At 37.3% G+C, this 22,482-nt stretch overlaps 1 protein-coding gene across 1 annotated transcript in view; it reads left to right on the top strand.

Moving 5' to 3' along the window:
• Window positions 1–3,532: 3,532 nt before the first annotated feature.
• LOC139744833 (retinoic acid receptor alpha-like) overlaps window positions 3,533–22,482 on the top strand; it is a 246,546-nt gene continuing 227,596 nt past the window's right edge. Inside the window, exon 1 of the mRNA XM_071655247.1 lies at window positions 3,533–3,782. Coding sequence (XP_071511348.1) covers window positions 3,533–3,782 — 250 coding nt within the window. The remainder of the gene's footprint in view (window positions 3,783–22,482) is intronic.

Below are 22,482 nucleotides of genomic sequence, written 5' to 3' on the forward strand. Positions count from 1 at the left end.
AATAAATTATTTATGGAGGAAAACCACAAGAAGAAGTTAAAGGGATTGTATCGTTTTGGTTGAGACTTAATCTCGGGTTTCAAACATTAATTGGGGTGAGTTTATGAGAAACTTCTTATGAAATAAAAAAGAGCATGTAATTCCCAAAGGAATTCAATGTTTATTTGATGAAAATTGGTTTTCAAATGGCTGAGATATACCCAAACAGAGCAATTAAATAAAATGTGGGACCCACACTTTGTTATGATCACTTTGTTTTACTTTATTTTTGGATGTCTCAGCCATTCCAAAACTGATATTGATAAAATAGATTTTGAATTCCTCTTAAAAAGGTGCGCTCTGTACTATTATACAAACGGTTTCTTGATATCTTGCAAAAACTTAAAAGCCCAATTCTCAACTCTACCAATACTGTACCATCCCTTTAAAGGGTGTGTTCAATTCTGGTCGAGGTGAGGATTAAGCTTTTAACGTTTTGCGACATAGCAGAAACCACTCAATGAGATGTCAAAGAGCATGCAATTCTATAAAGGGGTATCGAAAGTTTATTTGATGAAAATCGGTTTTGAAATGGCTGAGATATCCAAAAACAAAGGTGAAACAAAGAGATACTAATAATAGGTGTGGCCTGTCGCCTTTTATTACTATCGCTTTTTTTAAAATCTCAGCCATTTGAAAACCAATTTTCATCAAATAAACGTTGAATCCTTCTTAAAATTACATGCTCTTTCATATTTCATAAGAGGTTTCTGATTATCTCACTTACGAATTTTCAAAACATGAATCCCCACCTCAACCAGTACTGCCAGTCCCCTTTAAGTGACATCCCCTCCCATCCAACGGAACCCCACGGAAGTGACAGATCTGGTGCACACTTTTGATGAAACATTTGATAAATGAAATGGAATGAAATCTGTCAATCTATAGAAGTGTGTCAAGTCTATATTATGGGTAAAGGACCGGACGGGAGAGAGTGTGGGAGGGGGTATCCCCCCTACCCGCTAGAGAGATCTTGTACTTTCATAACTGAAAATCAGCAATCTGTGCACACTTTGGGTGAAAAATTGGGCGACCAGGCAAGAAGAAAATATCAATAATGAATTAAAGCTTGCACTAGTGATTTGTATTAGGTTTTTTAAAGAAAAAACAAACAAATAAACAAACACTCTCTAGTTGCAATTTTATATTTATTTTCATATCAACATTTATCTTATTGGGTCTAGGGCAATTACCCTCTGGGCAATATACCCCGGACCCTTCGCCTGACCATAATCCTAATCCTAATTCTAACGCTAACCCTAACCCAGAATCCTAACCCAAACTCCTAACCCTAAACCTAACCCTTACCCTAATCTTTACTCTTTGTTCAAGCGGACTCTCCACGCTAGTGGGAGGTGAGGGAGGGGGGGGGAGGGGTTCGTTCAAATCCTCTGACCCTCCCCCCCCCCCAAAAAAAAAAAAAAAAAAAAAAAAGGAAAAAAAAGAAAAAGAAGTTCCGGGCATACTTGCACAACGGAAATACCCATGCTATAAATATTTATTTACAATGCACTTTTAGAATAGAGTGAACACTAATGTGCCTATCCCATAATCTCAGTGAGCTTGTAATGACATCGTGATAATCCACTTAAAAATGTAAATTTTGCTGCATATCATGAAACTTATCCAGTGTCTTCATGAAGATAAAACGCCACCGTTTTAAAAGTCTTCAAAAATATACAAATATAGTCTATTCCCTGAAATAGCTAGTGGAGGTTGGTGCTGGCGGTTAACATTCAGCTATTCGTTATTCGTACCCACCTGTTGACGTCCACTGAACTAACACGTGTTACCACAGGTCAGTGGTTGGAACAGCATATTATATCTATGAAAAACTCAGACCGTAAGGTAGGGATAAGCTACTAAGTGGTGCAGTAACTAGCTACGCACAACACACACGACTAGCCATGTGTGTGTGTGTGTGTGTGTGTGTGTGTGCTTTGTTTTACACCACCACACGCACACGTACGGTAGTGTATTCAGTCAACAGTTCAGTGTCCTTGACCCCATTTGAGGACACGCGTCGGCGCGTCTAGGGCAGCAGCAATATTCGCCAACCACTCATACGCGTACACACACAATTTACACACAGACACATGGTACACGCGCATAAATACTTACGAAACTGCTCCTAGGAACCAGGCCATTCGATTATTTACGGAGGGGGTTGTCGTTCAGAAAGGAGTAAATATTTGGAATTTATGTCTTACCAGAATACATAGAAAATAAACTAATCATGTATAAATAAACCATTTTGAGAATGAGTTCACAAAGTTCTAGTGTAATATCTGCAACATTTGTAAACAGTTGGCTGTATATCTATTATATATTGCATTTCTACCGAAATACCAAATGGGTTGATCTTGTGTGTCGTCGTACAGTATACAGCTGTACAGTACACGGAAGCTGCCTCGCTCGTAGCTCAACATGTCCGATTTATGAGCACTGCACGAATGTGCCGCAGAAGGACGATCGTGCTTCTACACGTTGCGCGGCGGCCGCCTGTGCTCGCTGCATGCGTATGCATTGTACGAGTATCGTACACGCCTCCCCATCCCCTCTCGCCAAACACCACCACACACATGCCGCGCTGTGTTCCGCGATCGCTATCGCCAAGTGCTGAGAAGCGAGAGGCGATGTTATGTTTTGGAGGTTATTTGATTACGTAACCCTCAGACGGAAGTCATCGGACTGTTCGCTCAGGACAGACGTGAGGATAGTTCCTGCGGTCATGTGGCTGCGATGAAAAGTAGGTCACTTCTTTGCCTTTGATTCGCGTATTTAGTGTTGCCACAGAGCCAATCCAGCGAGGGAGAACTTTGAAGTGGGATTAGTAGCTTGCTAGCTAGCCTCCTGCCTCGAACACTACACGATCACGACAGACTCCAGTTTGTTATGTAAATAAAAACGTGCTAAACCACTTTACTATATAAATGTAGAATTAGAATTCGCAACTTGTCTTGGTGGTATCTACAGCTGGCCCTAGACTACCACAAACTTCTTGGTCAAGGGGAGCAGCTAGCCATCAGTGACGGAAAACATTCTCTATTTTTCAGTGCATTTCTGAGATTTTCCGGATCATCACGCAAACACGCCGCGATGCGACGCGGGGAGGCAAAGGCCAGGTTCTACACGAATGTGGTATGCATGTGACTGCTGTGAACAATCCACGTTTTTTGGGTGAGTTCAGTGAGGGAGGGTACATTCGGGTAGAAACGTTGTGTGATATAAAGGAAATGGAACACATATTATAAAGTAGGTCCTACTGCAAGTTGTTAGGAATTACTACAGCCTTATTACAGGTCGACAAGGCATGTTTTGCTGGAATGAGTCGATGTAACATTAACTCGTTAGATCTAACGTTAGCTGACGACGGTGAAGTGAAGGCCGTGTATAACTTTCTTCGACACGTCGGACTGTTGCAGCAAGCACGGGATACCGTAGTCTGAAGCAACCTTCGCAGCAACCACTCCAACGGAGCTATAATAGTATAATGGCAGACGTGCAGCCATTCCAGCTGGATCTCCCAAGCTCTCCACCCGGCTCAGTCCACAGCGCATCGGCATCGCACGGCAGTCCCGACGGATCACTGCTGACCGAAGTGGACAGGGACAGTCTCCTGGCATTGTATTCCAATGGCCCCGGAACAGGCGATGGTTCTTCCTCCTCTACAGCGGAATCCCCTGGGACACCAACGGGTCAGGGTATGCTACCACACCGCACAGGAACGGGAAACAGAATAGGTGAGTGCTAGAAATCTCTATTTCCTCCTCTGATCATCGGGTTTATTGTAACACATTACACCCTTTTTTTTATTGTACATACAACTTTTTCACTGTCATCTACTCTTCTTTCACACTGTCACCTACTGTCTGTCGCACACCCATCCCAGTTTAGCTTTTGCCTTTATGGACAAGCTGCCATCGCCAACATCGGGATTATATCTTCGAATCAAGGACTATAGGTTCAACAAGGTTCATTTTCTAATTAACCCAGCAAGAGATTCTGTCTCATCATGTAACGTTAGATCTAAAGTTAGCTATTCTTGTTTGCATGTTTAGGTATTTAATACGCTAATATAAGAATCATGGCTTGACAGAAATACAAACTAGCATAGATTAGAACCTAGATTACCTAGTTTCCACTTCCAATTGCTGACATTGCATTTGCTACAACTGCTATAGAATCTAGTGTACCTTGAATAATTGCTACCTGTAAATGTACAATGACCTCTCTCTGACAGTCTCTGTTTTTAGTGTTAAGCCAGGGATTAAGACTCTATAGGGCCTACACTGTACATGTATTATTGTTCTTTTCAACTGCAATTTTACACAGTTAGCATTAATAAATACAAAATAAATAGGCCTAACCTACAATTGCACGGTACTCGGCATCATTTAATGAAACTTTTCAGTCATTGACAACTGTTTTCAGCTAGGCCTGGTTGCCTACTGAAATCCTTGTAGTTTTTATCTGATTGGCTCAGAGCAAATTTGCCAGGGAAAATCACTAACAAAATACTTGATGAATCCCCCCGTGATCAACATTGGTTTCATACAAATTTGACACAAAGTAAAAAAGTTATCAGACTTTTAATATTGTAAAGTTCCACACTTTTTTTTTTTTTCACAGTGAGGTGATGTTATCAGAATGCAGACCTATAATGGAGGAACTGGTGACATATAATTTCACAAGTCTTCTGTCTGCTGATTTCAGGGGCGTCACCAGCTTTTTTTCAAGGGGGGTGCGTTTTGACACTAAATGTTTACGAGATTTTTTGGACAGACATTTGGAATATAGGAAGCTCTCAATCCCTAGACTTTTACTGTTTTTTTTTTAGGGAAACCAAGCGGGGAAAGGGCACCGGCGTAGCTAGGATTTCATCTTGGGGGGGGGGGGTGGTAGTATGCGAGGGAGCGAGCAAGGGTGGGGGGGAGGGTGTGGAAGTGCCGGAGGGGGTTGTACCCCCTTTAAATGGATTATGGAATGCGGTGTGAAACGACAAATTACTGGCAGCGATATCAGGAGAATGGCATAACGACTACATGCGAGCGAGAGGAGCATGCGAGCTTGAAAATTTTGACATTTTACAGTCCCAAAACTGCCATTTGGAGCCATATTTTTTCGCTTTGGAAATAAAGGAGGGGTGGGTTGTGCAACGGGCGCAACTGCCGGTAATTACTGGTAGCAAGATCTGGAGAATTGTATAACAATTCAATGCGAGCGAGCGAGCTTGAAAAATTTGACATTTTGCAGTCCAAAAACTGCCGTTTGTAGCCATATTTATTTACTTTGGAAATTGAGGGGGGCGCAACTGCTGGCAATTACTGGCAGCAACATCAGGTGAATGGCATAGCAATTAAATGCGAGCGAGCGAAGAGAGCGAGCTTGAAAATTTTGACATTTTGCAGTCCAAAAACTGCCATTTGGAGCCATACTTTTTCGCTTTGGAAATAAAGGAGGGCGGGGGGGGGGGGGGGGGGGGGCGCACCGGGCGCAACAGCCGACAATTGCTGGCAGCAACATCAGGAGAATTGCGTAACAATTAAATGCGAGCGAGCGAGCGAGCGAGCTTGAAAATTTAGACATTTTACAGTAAAAAACAAAGAAACTGCCGTTTGTAGCTATATTTCTTCGCTTTAGAATTTAAGGGGCGCATCGGGCGCAACTGCTGGTAAATACTGGCAGCAATATCAGGAGAGCATAATGATTACGTTCGAGCCAGCGGAACGAGCGAGCTTGAAAATTTTACATTTTACAGTCCCCAAACTGCCGTTCTTAGCCATATTTTTTCGCTTTGGAAGTTAAGGGGGGAGGGGCACCGGGCGGAACTGCTTGCAATTACTGGCAGCAACATCAGGTGAATTGCATAACAATTAAAGACGAGAGAGCGAAGAGAGCGAGCTTGAAAATTTTGACATTTTACAGTCCAAAAACTGCCATTTGGAGCCATATTTTTTCGCTTTAAAGAAGGGGTGGGGCGCAACGGGCGCAACTGCCAGTAATTACTGGCAGCAACATCAGGAGAATTGCATAACAATTAAATGCGAGCGAGCGAGCGAGCGAGCTTGAAAATTTTAACATTTTACAGTCCAAAACTGCCGTTTGTAGCTATATCTTTTTCGCTTTGAAAAATAAGGGGGGGCGCACCGGGCGCAATTGCTGGTAATTACCCGGCAGCAACATCAGGAGAATGGCATGACGATTAAATGCGAGCGAGCGAAGCGAGCGAGCTTGAAAATTTTGACATTTTACAGTTCAAAAACTGCCGTTTGTAGCTGTACTTTTTTAGCCTAGGAAATTAAGGGGGGTGGGGCTCACCGGGCGCAACTGCCGGCAATTACTGGCAGCAACATCAGGAAAATTGCGTAACAATTAAATGCGAGCGAGCGAGCGAGCGAGCTTGAAAATTTAGACATTTTACAGTAAAAAACAAACAAACTGCCGTTTGTAGCTGTATTTCTTCGCTTTAGAATTTAACGGGGCGCATCGGGCGCAACTGCTGGTAAATACTGGCAGCAATATCAGGAGAGCATAATGATTACATTCGAGCGAGCGGAACGAGCGAGTTTGAAATTTTTACATTTTACAGTAAAAAAACTGCCGTTCTTAGCCATATTTTTTCGCTTTGGAAATTAAGGGGGGAGGGTCACCGGGCGGAACTGCTGGCAATTACTGGCACCAACATCAGGTGAATTACATAACAATTAAATGCGAGCGAGCGAAGAGAGCGAGCTTGAAAATCTTACATTTTACAGTCCAAAAACTGCCGTTCTTAGCCATATTTTTTTCGCTTTGGAAATTAAGGGGGCGCGCACCGGGCGCAACTGCAGGCAATTACTGGCAGCAACATCAGAAGAATGACATAAAGATTAAATGCGAGTGAACTGCCGTTTGTAGCTATATTTTTTCGCTTTGGAAATTAAGGGGGCGCACCATGCGCAACTGCCGGCAATTACTGGCAGCAACTTCAGGAGAATGGTATTACGACTACATGCGAGCTTGAAAATTTTGACATTTTACTGTCCAAAAACTGCCGTTTGCAGCTATTTAATTTTTTTTTTCACTTTGGATATTAAAGGGGGGGGGGGGACGCCCGGTGCGCCCCTCCCCCTGGATCCGCCACTGTAGTCAAGGGTGTGGGTTTATATTGGACTGGGGGAGGTATGACCAGCGAGGTGGCGTCGAAGTGACCAAGCGGGGAAAGGATGTCCAAAATCTGCACTTTCGAGCATCCCCTAAACTAATTGTGCGTGTTTGTTTGTGGAAAAGTTAGGAATTAGCCCAGGTCAAGTCTTTTTTCTCGGCAATGCAAGACATTTTTATATAGACTAATATGTAAAGCAACACTGCAAAATCAATGATCTAGCTTTGATATAACGAAGCGGATAGTACAAAGGTGTACATTCTACATCACATTGCGCAACATTGTAGCGACTCTTCGTTCGGATGTACTGAGTAGATTGCGCACATCCTGCTTATATGCAGAATGCCAACCAGGAATCACAATCTTTTGTCGGGTCCGGGCTTTTTGAACAATGTTTCACACTATATACCTATTTAATTATGGTTAAAAGAAATCATAGAAAAATATCTTATTTCTGGATCACCCTTTAATTCAAAAGCAGTCTACTAACACTTGAACTACTATTTCGGTAAATCTTTTTTTTTTTTTACCAGCGGATTGGGAGGGGGCGCACCCCCCCCCCCCCCTCCGTAGTTACGCCACTGCTTTTGGGTGAAATAATTGGACAGATATCTTGAATTCTAACAAAAAAGCAAGAAAATATTTTCATCACGGGAATTATGATTAGGCCTATGTGGGGTGGGGCAAATGGTGCGATTGCCTTCCAATATTTTTATGGGGGCATTATTTTTCTTTTCTTTCAAAAGCAAGAAAATCTTCTCATTTCGGGAATTACTAATTATGGGGGGGGGGGGGCAAAACTAAAATATGCTTGCCCCTCCATTTTTTTTCTTTTCTTTTAATGAGGCTGTAAGGCTCGCTCTTGGGCTGGCAATATGGATTGGTCAGAAGTAACGTACATAGACCCTACATACTTGTAAGTAGCACACGTACATGCAAACGTGTATAAGTGCTCCGTATCGTACGGATGTACAGTACGGTCGATAAATAGTAAACACTGTAGAATACTAGTAGATACAGCAATCAGTGCTGCCAGAACCAGGGGTGCGAATTGTTTTTGCCGACGATTTGTGTGTGTGTGTGTGTGTGTGTGTGTGTGTGTGTGTGTGTGTGTCCCTTGTGCAAAATAAAAAAAAAATGGAAAAGAATAATTACTTAGCGTCCGGCGTTATAGTCGCTCGCAGACTGATTTATTTTATTTTTTTATTTCTTTAAGGATCTGAAGGGGGGTGCGTTCGCACCCAACGCACCCCCCCTGGTGACGCCCATGTGATTTACCTGTATAATTTCTTTGTTTTTTTAACCCAATGTTGATAAGAAAAAGTATTTATCATCCATGTTTATAATCTACAGGTGTGGTTGATATCACATGGCATGGTAATTCTGGATGCGAATGTCTCTGCATGCTAATGACATTCAGTACGCGCATAATGTCATAGACTAGACTCACAGAGCATTGTATGGGCCAGAATCGGAAAAAACAAACAAACAAAAAACACATAATATGTCTAAAAATGTAGAACCACTAAGAAATTCACATTTTACCTCAGATTTCAAAGAAGATGTTGATTTACATACATGTACTACGCGCAAATTGTTCGAAATGTTCATGTTAGACTTTTTACCATACAATACAATATTTTAGCCTCATTTGCTGATTTTTTCTTTATTGTCTGCTTGTTGTGAATGTACAATGTATGCGCTGAACCGTGAGTATGAAATGTGATTCTGGTGCATGGAAAAGATGTGAAAGACGTTGATTAATATTCCAATATGAAAATCCTGTTTAGAATATGTGATTTTACACTGTGCCAAAGACAACTTTTTTTAGAGGGATTAAAGGGATTGTACAGTTTTGGTTGAGACTTAACTTCAGGTTTTTATCATTTTTTGGTGAGATAGTGAGAAACCTCTCATGAAATATGAAAGAGCTTGTAATTCCAAGAGGGATTCAATGTTTATTTGATGAAAATTGGTTTTGAAATGGCCAAGATATCCAATTTGAGCTACTACAGTATCCTAATAAAGTGTGGGACTCACATTTTATTACGATTGTTTTGTTTTGCTTTGTTTTTGGATGTTTCAGCTATTCCAAACCCGATTTTTATCAAATAAACTTTGAAATCATCTTAAAATGGTATGCTCTGTCCTACTTCATAAGTGTTTTCTTGGTATCCCGCGAAAAAAATTAAAGCCCGATTTTCATCTCCATCAATTCTGTACCACCCCTTTAACTTGAAGTCTGTTTTTCAAAAATTGAAGTGAATGGTTAACATAATTTTGCAAAATGTGAATAACTAGTGTTATTTTTGGCCAAATTTCATCCTCTGAGTACCATGTATGGAATTCAGAGCCACCACCACCACCACCGAAAAAAAGCGTCCAGTGATACAATCCACTCTCCTAAATGTACTGTACAGTACATTTGTATAACATATTGATGTCTTGTACCATATCTGGCACTATTGATTTTTAACCCATTAAAGACTAGTCGCAAGTAAAGATACTTAGGCAGGTGTCTGTGGGAAATGCATGTTAATAGAAAAATCAGTCTGTCCTCAACAGGATTTAAAGGGAAAGGAGCATAATAAGTCACTTAATTGCTCACCATACAACAATACTCTTACAATGTTTTTGTATTCAGCAAAGAAAAAAACAAAACAAAACAAAAACAGCAAGTGAGTCACAAATTGAATAAGGTGCCTACAATCAGCTGTACTGGGTTGCAACCATATCACAATATTGTGAGTGACCCCCCCCCCCCCCCCCCCCCAACAAAACATACAGTTTGTTGGATAATTCATGCAAATTAAAAACAAAACAAAACAAAACAACAAAACAACAAAACATGATAGTTTAAAGGATAGTTTGTGCAAATTTGAAAAAAAAAAGACCATACTGTTCCTGTGTTTTTGTTTTATTTTAGTCACCTTTAAATGTTGTGTACATGGTATACAAATGTACGTGATTGAAATACAATGTATCATGTGTGGATTTACAAGTTTTTGCAATACCATAATGTGTACATTGTAAACGTGTGGAGCAAGATTTGATAGCAATTTATATCTTGCCTGTCAGGTGGATAACAATTAATATGGCTGTTCCAGATGTCATGTTCAGTGTGTCTGTAGTCAAGCTCTGAGCATACATACTTGTGATTTACAAGTGCATGAAAGTGCTCAGTATAAAGTGATACATATCATTCACCAGTTGCTGCAGAATCATTGTGTCATACACTGTACTTGTGGTAGTCACTCCCCTTTCCTCCCCCATGATACAAGTACACTTGTACTTGTATTGCTGCAGTTGTAGCCTGTGGTACATAGTTTCTCACCTGACATTACTGAGTGACATCAGCTCTATGGTTTCTTCTTGGTCTACCACAGGAAAAAGCCAGACCATTGAATTAACATACACGTACATACAATTCTAGTGAGTGGTGGAATTTAGAGCCAGTCAATATTAGGGAATGAAATTCTACTCAGCATTTAGTAGATTAACACCTCTGGCTATGAAAATATTACTTATCATTTGTTGGCCGTTGAATTACTGTGTGCTGTCAATCAACTTTGGAGACTGGCTGAGTGATGCACACCAAGTTTGTTTCAAAATGTACTGAACTTTTCACTGTCAAAACCTGAGTAAAGGGCTCGTTTGGTAAGCCATCCAAGGCCACACAAACTCCTACAGTGCGACGACTACTGCTACTACTGCTACTACTACTACTACTACTGCTATACACGTCTGTAGCTGCTCTTGTAAGTTGGCATTTGAAGTTTGATTTACTAGTACATTTAGCAGGTGGAATACATGTACAGTGTACAGACATTTTCCTTGAGTTGGTCCCTCCATTTTTGCTGAAGATGTTTTTAACTGACCTGTTTATTGCAATGGCAAGCCTACAAATGTACCAGTAAGACACCCTAAAATTCAAAGGAATGATATTTTAAAACTACATGTAAATGTACATGTAGTGTCACTGTATAGTGACGTCTCATCTGCATATAAGGGCAAAATTTCATCTTTGCTCAATATTGACATATTTGGTATCATTTTGAAGCTTATGGGTTGAAGTTTTGATTTCCATGGAGGAAAAAAATGATATCATGTAAATTTATGCAAATTTCAAGGGCTTCATTTGCATAAATGTAAAACACAGCGTTACAACCGTACGTACGTGTATGCGACATTTATAAAAACTCAGATTTATTCTTGAGAAAAGGAAAGCAAATGATATTTGATTAATATGTGGACATAAGAAGTTCATCAAATAGTTTAACTTGGTATGAAAATTTAGGGATTATGCAAATGATTATGCCAATTAGCTTGTGTCCTATCATGAGATGTCCCATGCGTAACAAAATGAGGTCATTTCTTTAAGGTTTTTTCTGAAATTGCTAAGGTTATTTGAATGCCCTTTTGGAAAGTTCTAATTTAAAAATATAGAATATAATTGAATATGATTATAAATGATGGTAGATATTTGGAGGATATTGTTCCCTTGACAATCTGGATCAGTATTTGAGTAATTTCAACTGATTCCACCTCAATAATTAAATTATGAAAAAATTTGTTTATGAGTATTTTGCAAAATTATTTTGCAAAATATCCATAAACATGGTTCTCCACACACTAAACGAATGGGGGACAACGGGCATGCATTCTCAGGTTGGTCATAAAAATATAAAAATATGATTGAATATGACTATGATGGTGAATAAAATTGGGGAATGTTGTTTCCTTGACAATCTGGATCAGTATTTGAGTAGTTTCAACTGATTTTACTTCAATAATTATGCAAAATGCCCCAAAACATGGTTCTCCACACACAAATGAATAGGACAAAGTGTCCCATACGTAACTGTCCCATACGTAACACGCCATGTCTGTCTTTAATTACACGTAGAACCTGTAATTAGAGCTTTTTGCCTAATGACATGAAACTTACTGTACCTGTGATAATTTTGAGTGTTGTGACTTTCATCACAGTGAGTTACAAGTTGTAGAATGAAATACTTTTAGAGAGTTTTAAGGTTGAAAAAAATGTTCAAAAAAAACAAAAATTTTCTGGTCCCATATGTAACGGCACATATTTTCTCTTCAATTGTCAAGGTCATTTTTCTCAATTTTTTACATGATTATACTTCTTCTAGATATCAATCACCATGATAAAGTTCAATATGATCAAAGGCCATTGACACTATTTTTCAGGTCATAAAAGTCTCTGAATGTCCCATACTTAACGCGTGTGTTATCTTGGACTTGCCCATAAACGTTCTGTTGAAAATATCATCCCGCCCAAAACCCACAAGGAGTCGCAGATTTGGATTCCTGTACATGTATTAGACCAAAATACAAAATTGTGTGTCATGTGGGTAGACTGATTTCAATTTTTTTTTAAGTGTGTCTTACCTAGGAGCATATTTCTGTCAAAATTTGGCAGCTTAAAACAAGGCCAAAATCAAGATGTCTTATCATTTTTTAAGCAGTTTTTCTAGACCACACTTTTTCAGACAGGTGCTGCTTTCTCTGGGAAGAACATTTTTTTCATTGATATTTCTGCACAGAATATCTGAGTGACCCTAATCTTTAAATCCTCTTTTTTCCCTTTTCTGTGTACTGCATTTCCTATATAAAAAAACAACAACAACAACACACACACACACACACACACACATACACACACACACACACACACACACATACAAACAAAACACTCTTTTTTTAAAATCCCTTTTTAAATGGGATATTTAAGATGGTCTTATTCTAATAAGTCCCCTATAACCGCAATACAATTTGTAATTTGGCAATGCAGCTGAGTACTGGAATATTGAATATTGGAATATTGGAGTACTGGAGTATATTGTTTGATTGACCACGCTACATGTACATTGGTATTAAAGTTGCTTCTAAAATTACATGTAGCTCTTGTAGGTTTATGAAATATTTAAAGCAGATATTCCTGGAGATGAACTGTCAGTTTTATAGTACTTCCCTACATGCCTCGCATCTGTCCACTGATAATGTGCATAACATGACAATTTATGCTCATAAATGTTAATGGCTACACCTGTATCTCTTCCTGCCATGCATGGAGCTCCCCAAACGATTTATGAAATATTTTGTTTTTGAATTTTCATTATTTTTGTTTTTCACAGGAAATCATCATTAGGAAGTTGGTATTTCAGTGTACCTACACTTGTACATTAATTTGTACATCCACTCTCCAATGCTGTGATAATACTGTGCACCACACAAATGTACAGTGTATAATGTAACATGGTGCAATTTACAATGTGATGTGAAGGCTATACACAGCACTGTGTATGCAGACCTTTTCCCTTGTGTCAATATTGTGTTTGGGTTGTGGTAACTCTGAGGGAAATTCAAGCCAATGTTTTTTAAAGAATTCTGAGTGAAACAAACAGATCAGTAAAGAGTGCCAATCAAGTAAAGATTCTTTTTATACCTACAATGGGACTCGTGTTTGTTTCACCTAAAATTCTTTAAGAATGAAGGAAAGTTCAAAACTTTTTAGAGTTTGACATGCTTCTGAGATGTAGTGGTATCCATGGTCAGAGTTACATACAGTTGTACCAAGTACAATTGTACAATGTACAACTGGGTAACTATATACAATGTATGTATTTACAGGTATATACAATGTATGTATTTACAATTGTACAGGTACAGTGTACAAATGTTATGTTTTAGGCAGAGCTGTACATTTTGGGAAGGTGATGATGTTGTTGCCTAAATTTATACAACTATCCCATTGGTGGTCTGTCTTTATGTACGTAATGTTTATATTGTAGCAACAGCAACACACTGATTCACTAATCGGTGTACTGTGTACAATGCTTTATCATTTGTCGAGATACAGATGACTGCATGGAACAAATACCATTGTATTACCATGGCATTGTATTTGTACCATACAATGTACAAAATGTACATTACAACCCACCCATGTGTGCACTTAAAAAAAAAAAAGACACACAAAAAAAAAAAGACATTTTAAGCCAGTGCTGTGATGGATATGAATCTGTGACATTTTCAATTGCGATTCCATGTTCTCAGTATAATTGTACTGGATTACCCATCATGCATGCTAAAATGTACAGAGGTTGTATAATGTACACTACAAATTTATTGTACAGTGTACCAAGGTACACCCTACATTGTATACGATGTACACATATTATGCTGATGTACACAGGCATGCACAATGTATACAATTGTACGTATGTAGTATTGAACTACGTACAATGTATTGTACACTGACAATTGTATCATTCTGCATATTATACAGTTACAGTACAAAACGATCAAACTCTGCCCTCATTTGGAAGTTTTGAAGAGTTCTCTCCACTACAATCACAAATGCTGTTAGATCTGAAGAGATTGTGCTTATCAGAACTTTGGGGGTGCAGTGATACTTGCACTGTGTCAATATTTGATCCATCCTCACAAACATACTCTGACTGCCAGACCTGACAGTGACCTTCAAACAGTTATTGTGCCACCCGGAAGCAATTTGTCAGTGTTCCACTCGCTGTGATAGCTCAAGTACTAGTATGTTTGTTGTGTGTTTTGTATGATAAAAAGAGAGAGATACATTTGTACCTGTACAGTAGGAAGCCCCTGTATGCCACTCATGTCATGATATGATATGATGTACATACAGGCTACTCTGCACCAAGGTACTGGGATGGGACTACCAATTTTTAAAACATGCTGTGTATTCATTTACACTGTGTACACATCTCACACAGAATGACATGAAAAGGAATAAGTTCTATTGTATGTATAATCATAAATGAAGGCATTTGCAAACATGTTCTAGTATGTTTTTGCAAAGTGCGTGTGAGAATGACATGAAAAGGAATAAGTTCTATTGTATGTATAATCATAAATGAAGGCATTTGCAAACATGTTCTAGTATGTTTTTGCAAAGTGCTGAAGAGTACACCACAACATGCCATGTGGATTCTACCCTTCATGAATTTAATATTGCTACAGGTGTAACAGTGTATTACTTGTACATTTGTACTAGAACACTGAACATACTAGAACTTTGAAGTTACAGTAGGTCTCAACCAAAACTATGTACATTGTATGACCGTGCATCACAAAACAAACAAAAAGTCACACCCCTTGATTTTACGTGAGGGCTCAAGAAAGGTGAAACAGGTCAACCGGGTCAGTTTTGAGTTTTCTATATTTTCTGAAAGAGCTATTGTTCTTCTACATTATCCCTAAGTTTGAGATCATAAATTGAATGGGAAAGTGGGTTTTCAGCTGTTTTTCTACAACCCCTTTTTGATAAAGTAATGTTATCCGGTTTTTCTTAGAGTCCCCTTTTAATTTCTTCAAAATCCTTTGAACACTCTTCACTTTCAACTCTAATAACTTTTGAAAAGTTAATGCTACTGCTTTGAAAGTTGACATTTCTTATGAACAGAATGTGTTAATCAAGCATGCTTAATTTCAGTTTAATCTGATAATCCCTTCATTGTTGTTGCTACAATGGTTTACATCAAGTTTTTTGACCCATTCATGGCATGGGTAGCAGGCTTCTTACAGTAGTATGAAAGATAAGCACTTGAATAGACCCTGTACTTCACAGCCTCTTTTTTCAGTTCAAACTTTTCCAGAGTATGCACTTTCTTTCCAATATTTAGGTAAGGAGAATCCATTTGAATTGAGTTATACATAATTTTAATGCTTAGAGTCTGCTCTTTTAGCATCTGCCCGTATTAAAGTAAAAAATCCATGTCTGGCGACTTTTTGTGTGTTTTGTGGTGCAGGGTCACATATGATCTCTTTAACATCTGATAGGGTAGAAATTACTCAACACATTTGTACTGTACTTGTGTAAGGCCTCCAAGTTGCAAGAATGTACCCCTCCCACCAACTACGTATGTATTTGACAATTCAGGATGATCTGCACCCAAGACCGTGACTACAATTTGTACGGCATACTCTTGCATACTCTCAGTCACGTTGCCATGGATACGGAGAAGTCATCTTTCTTCGTAAATCCAGGCTGTGAAAAGGGAATACATGGCCTTTTTTACGATCAGTGGTGTAACTTTTGTACTCAGAGGGTCAAAATTTCAAACAAAATATTTTTTCATTATTCTGTTTGATTCCTGTTGGAAAGTATTCAAATTTTTGAAAAAATGACATTTCAGACCTTAAAGCTGAAGAGTTATTGGTGTAATTTTAGGAAAACCCTGGCACCTGAAGTAAATTTAAGCAAAATTTTGTTTTCATGCATTGCACCATAATGACAAAACTCTGTAGTCAAACTTCACCATGCAAAGTTTATATGGTTAACAACAATACATAGTTTGTGAATCAAAACTATTTGGGGGTTGAATATAAAGTGAATTTTAAAAAAAATACATGAGATTTATAAATTTTTGGTAAAAATACCAATTGACATGCAATTTTTAAGATTTTAACTATTTATTGGAGGGCAAGCCAGGTCAAACTCTATACTATAACAAGTCTTTAAGAAGGGCTACCTTCCTATGTAGGTTAAATGAAATTCCAATCATTTCTTTAAATCTTGGATTTTTCACACATGGATGTTTCGGAGGTGACAGTTAACATAATAGAATGTTTCGGAGGTGACATTAATATTAACACTCAGTTTTTCTGAGAATAAGTGACAATAACACAAAACTTCTTCTATTTATCAATGTTTTTAATAATTATAACTTGAGAACAAGAAATTAACTCCTGTTTCAAGCAGATAAACCACACAGAACAAGTATTTTTTACACTTCATTAATTAGCATGGGCACCGGTAGTTTGCCTTCCATTTGGACGAAGGTTGTAAGCTAAATATTGTAATCTGATAAGAAACATGGCATTCCATTTTCTACCTTAAATTGAGATGAGGGTGTGAGATCATTTTAGTAATGTTTCTTTGCTCTCAGAACATTTTATTTCACAACACCAGGGAAGAATCACTTCGTTTCGGAGGTGACATTCAATGTTAACATTGTAAAGAATATGACGGACATAAGCTAGATATTGTAACCTGAAGAAACATGGCATTCCATTTTCTACCTTAAATTGAAATGAGGGTGTAAGATCATTTTAGTAATGTTTCTTTGCTCTCAGAACATTTTATTCCACAACACCAGGGAAGAATAACTTTGTTTCGGAGGTGACATTCAATGTTAACATTGTGTTCAAGTTTTCATATAGTATGCCCCCCCCCAAAAAAAAAAAAAACAACAAACAAACAAACAAACAAACTACAATTAGACTTTTGAATTGATAGCACCCAATATGATTAAATCAGCTAAAATCTACTTTGGGGTCTTAAATTATAACATCTTAGCTCTATTTTGCAGAAAGCCCCAGTCAATTTGGTTAAGTGGTCTCAAAGATATGTGGATTGTTATAAAGGATGTCAGGAGTCTGATTCTTCCAAGTTTAGCACTTGGATGCTCTTGGAACTGCATATTAATGTGTAAACACAATATACAGAACTTGGAGGGAAGGGATTCCTGACATGCTCTACAAAAATCCTCATTTCTCTTTGACCTCTGAAGCAAATTGAATGGGGTTTTCTGTAAGGTGTGGGCAGTGAGTTGTAGTTTCAATCCCTCAAATTGTATTTTAGATTGATTCATTATCTTTAAAGTTATCGTTGCAGAGGGTACCATTGTAATTTTTTGATGGGGACATAGGTTATGAATGCCAAAAACAAAAATTCTTATTTGACTTGTATTATGTTTTTGTTTGCACATAGTATTATAAATAGATTAATTCAAGGATGTTCATGAATTCTTCATCATTCTTGATAGCCACCATACAAATGTTATAATACTGGTGAAAGGTGTTTGGTTCATATGGGATAAATTTTCTATATACCAGATTCATTTAAAGTGTTGACATTACTAAAATATATTTCATGTATCTTTCTGAATTGCTTGAAAATTACCAGCAAATCATATATTAATCACTTTTGAGAGTAAAAAGTATAAGATAAGAAAAAATCATTTTATTGTTTTGGAGGTGACACAACACAGAGACAACCCAGGTGTTAACTAATATATTGTGAACATTCATGTCTTTCCTCATGGCTTTAATTTTCAAATATAAGCTCTTTCTTTCAGTTCTTACTTGTTATTTTGTTTCGTTATTCTCTTTCATGATAGTGGATACCAGCTCATATTTTGTTTTAGATTGTAATTCATACTAATCTTTAGCAAGTTTTTACAGTTTGGTTAAGACAACAGTTTGTGTTTCCCAGCTGAAGAGAGCAGCATAATGCTTTTGTGTGAACTTATGGGGAAATTTTTTTTTTTGTTCAGTAATTTTACCCATCAACTTCACAGAAGGTCCCGGACACAAACTGGTCTCAAATAACCCTATAAGAGACCGAAAAAGGACAAGTTCACCTCAATAGACATGAGGGTTGAGTAAATACAGCAATATTAGTAAAACACATCAGTGAGAGTTTGAGGAAAATAAGGCAATCCGTTCCAGAGTTATGAATTTTTGAAGTTTCTGCTCAGTCAAAGCTGAATGAGAAGACTTAGAATAGCTTGTGATGTCACATGTGTACAAGGATATAGAGAAAGTATCAAGAAAATTCAACATATTTTCACTTTTCTTGCATAACAAAAGAACACTTGACTTCTCTCTTTTGGAAGGCAGGGTGAATAATATTGCCCTAACATACATCAGCAGCAAGTTGAAGAAATGTGCACTTTTTTTCAAAAAGTAAAGTTTTGTGAAATTCATTTATATATTTTTTTTATATCGTTGTATGCATGTGACATCATACACTGTCGTAGTCGTCTCATCCAGCAGTGATTGCATAGATACATAAAAAAAAAACATAAATTTTGAATGGATTGTCAAATTTCCCAAACTTTCAATGATGTGTTCTACTAATGTTGTTGCATTCACTCAATCCACATGTATATGAAGGTGGACTTGTCCTTTAAGAAACCATTTTCTTTTCCTTGAAATTCCAGTACTTAAAGCCAAATTCTAAGATAAAACATAATAACAAAACAAGGTAAACATGTCATCAAAGTTATATTGAGATAGAACTACAAATCTTGTATTTGGATCTTTTCCTTTCCAGTCCTGGGGACTGGTTCCTCTGTTCACTTTAGTTGTCAGATAACTTCAATAAATAATCTTAAAAAATACAATGTCATAAACAGTTGGTTCAACTTGGAAAATGTAATAATTATTGTCATATTAAAAAAAAAAATCACACAATTTTGTTTATGATTACCACGTTGTACATGGAAAAACAACAACTAATAATTCAAGAACAAGTTGTGCACCAGCTATAGGCATGTGGCCTTTTTGTGGAGATTATTTTATGATTTTTTTTTTTAAGATTGTGGACTAGGGCATGCATGAACTGCCACATGTATCACTTTGGTATCAAGGGAATTCTGGTGAGCTAGGTATACAAAAGTCACTTCTATTGTGATGATTTTGTATGTATTTGAAAATGTTAATAGATAGTGAAAAGGAACTGAAGTCTTGCCTTTCACTATCACATAACAATATGGTGTTAACAAACAATGTCACCTCCGAAACACAAGAAAAAGCAACCTACATGGAAAGCTTTGATTGGTAAATCTTCACAACTAAATTGCTTAAATTGGAAATCAAGCTGCTAAGATGAAAGCATCTATATGTTTACTTAACTAAAGCAGGAGAATTGATCTTGATTCCAATATTATATATACAACAGATGTGTGTATTTTGTGCATTCTCTTTGTTAAAAAAGTGAAAAAATGTAAATTTGCCCTAAAACGTACAGTATAGTAATAAAAATAAGAGTGAGAGTGTGTTAGTTGATTTCTCCACTTTGAGACTTATGTTACTAAAATAAATGAAACCATTGGTGTACATGATATGGTTTCTCTTCAATAGAAATGAGCAAAAACTCTTGTTAACAGTGTTTTGTCACCTCCGAAACAGTAATTCTTAGTTTTTATTAGATCTTTTATTAATCTCTAGAAAATTCTCACTTCCTGTTGCCATATTACTATTTTCATCCAAAAGAGATTCCTGTCAATTGGACAGAATCAAACAAAATTGCTTTGTCTTCAAGAAATTATCAAATATAATACGCTTGTTGTTTCGGAGGTGACGGTTGTTTCGGAGGTGACAAGTGTTAACGGAAAATTGTAAATTGCTCCGAAATGAATACAACAGGCTATATTTCTACTACCTTTCTTCAGAGATAATGTGAGGGGATATGTTACATTTTTGTAAATGTAATGTATAACTGATGTCAAGAATAAAAAAATCAAATACATAAATCTGTTGTCTCGGAGGTGACAGAAAAGTTAACGGAAAAGTTGCGTAAATTTGTAAACACTCACCAAAAAATGATAAGCTATTTGAATCAAATAATCTTTGGATCGAAGTTAAGTCAAATTGATTACTATTCTGTTTTGATGGAAATTAGCAAAGTTGAATTTTATAATTGTGAGCAAGAGCTAACTCAAAAGAGGGGTTAATTGTTAACGGAAAATGTCACCTCCGAAACATAAAGTTTGGACAATTTCAGTCTTTAAAGAAGACAAAGCAGAACCTGGTAAACATAATAGTTCTTAATGTTGGATACCTGTCTATCACCACAACAACAAAAATAATGAAAAGGAATAAACAATTTAATATACTAGGTCTGACAAAAAAACCATGTCAGAGTGCATACACCAAAAGTGTTAGATTTCAAGCATGTAAGTGCATGCCACATCTGAAAGAAAAAGAGAGGAAAGTTCATTAAGGTACCCAAGGTAGACACTGTGGGTGGTAAGTTTATGAGAAAAAATAATGCATATCTGTCAGTGTATAAGAAAGTTATACACCAATTAGTGCCAAAACCGGGTTTTACACCACTGATTGTAAAAATGGCCACATACATTTATAGGCAGAATATAATCTATTTGTCTGTCTGACATCCCAAATCATATTTTTGGGATATACCGTACAGTGAAATATGAATAATCTATGGATAAGCTTAAATTATAATCTCTCTTTCTTTGAAAGGTACAACCTCGTCTAGTACATCATTCATGCAGCAAGTCAAAGTTTTATCACTGCCATCTTATTGCTCAAGACAACAGACATGCTACTGATTGAGAGATTGCCCTACAGCAACATCAGGGCAATTTGTCAATCAGTTGCAATAAAAACAACTTGAAGCAAGAATTTCATGAATTTGAACAGACATGCTGTGATACATTTGACTAGTGATGTACTGTATGTCAGTTACTTTGCCCATTAACTAAACCAAGATATTTGGAACTTTATAGAGGGTACCTGTATAAGCCTGATAGGAAATATGGAAACAAAATCTATCGAAATGCTAGTACATTTTATACCAAAGTATAGCTTGGATATTATACACCAGCACTCTTGAAGATTCTTGAGTTTGAGTTTGGATTTATTTCATTGTCGATATAATTTCATAATTGCACAACTGTGCTTTGCTGTAAAATATGGTATGTAAATATTTGTGCTGTTTTTTTTCCTCAAAATAAATTATATAATTTGTGTAATATGCATTACACGTACAACAGGCTTTAACCTGCTGAGTGCTAGAGTCTTGTTTCATTTCTTTCTGCAGAAATCATCTTATCTTCCTTTTTAAAGGAGGCACAGTTTTCTGAATTTTACTGTATATCCCAATGAACTGTTTGGATGTTATTATCAATTTACAGAATCAGGAAAAGTGATCAAAATTTGCAAGATACTTGTACAGACAGAACCAGAGGTTAAACTCCAGCCTCTTTTAGTTTGTTACCAGTTTGAGAATCAACCCGAAATTTGACAAATTTAGAGAATATGTGACCGTGCACCACAAAACGAAACGAAATTTAAATGCATGTTCACCTGCATTGATTCATTGTACTTGCAACATCACTTTTGTTGCAAAAAGAATAATCTACCTATGTGTGTACCTTTCATATTTTGTAATGATGCGTTTTTTGTTTTTGTTTTTTCATTACTTTTATGACACACAGACTGCCTACACACAGACCATTTACAATTAACCTTCCAATCCAAATTTCTACCATAAACATCATCTTTTAAAGTACTAATATGATTTAAAACAAAAGACCTTGGAATTTGTCTTCCCCTTCCCTTGCAATGTTGATCTTTTGTTAATCATATTTGCAAGATGGAAGTATGCAATTTATGTCACTTTTACCCCTTGCTTTGTCCATACAAGTTCATGATGTCCTTCAAATGGTGTTGTGGAACTGTGGTAGAACTGCAAGGACAAT

Source organism: Diadema antillarum, unplaced genomic scaffold, assembly GCF_040938485.1.
Source record: "Diadema antillarum isolate AM-2024a unplaced genomic scaffold, OU_Dant_1.0 seq00001214_RagTag, whole genome shotgun sequence".
NCBI lineage: Eukaryota > Metazoa > Echinodermata > Echinoidea > Diadematoida > Diadematidae > Diadema > Diadema antillarum.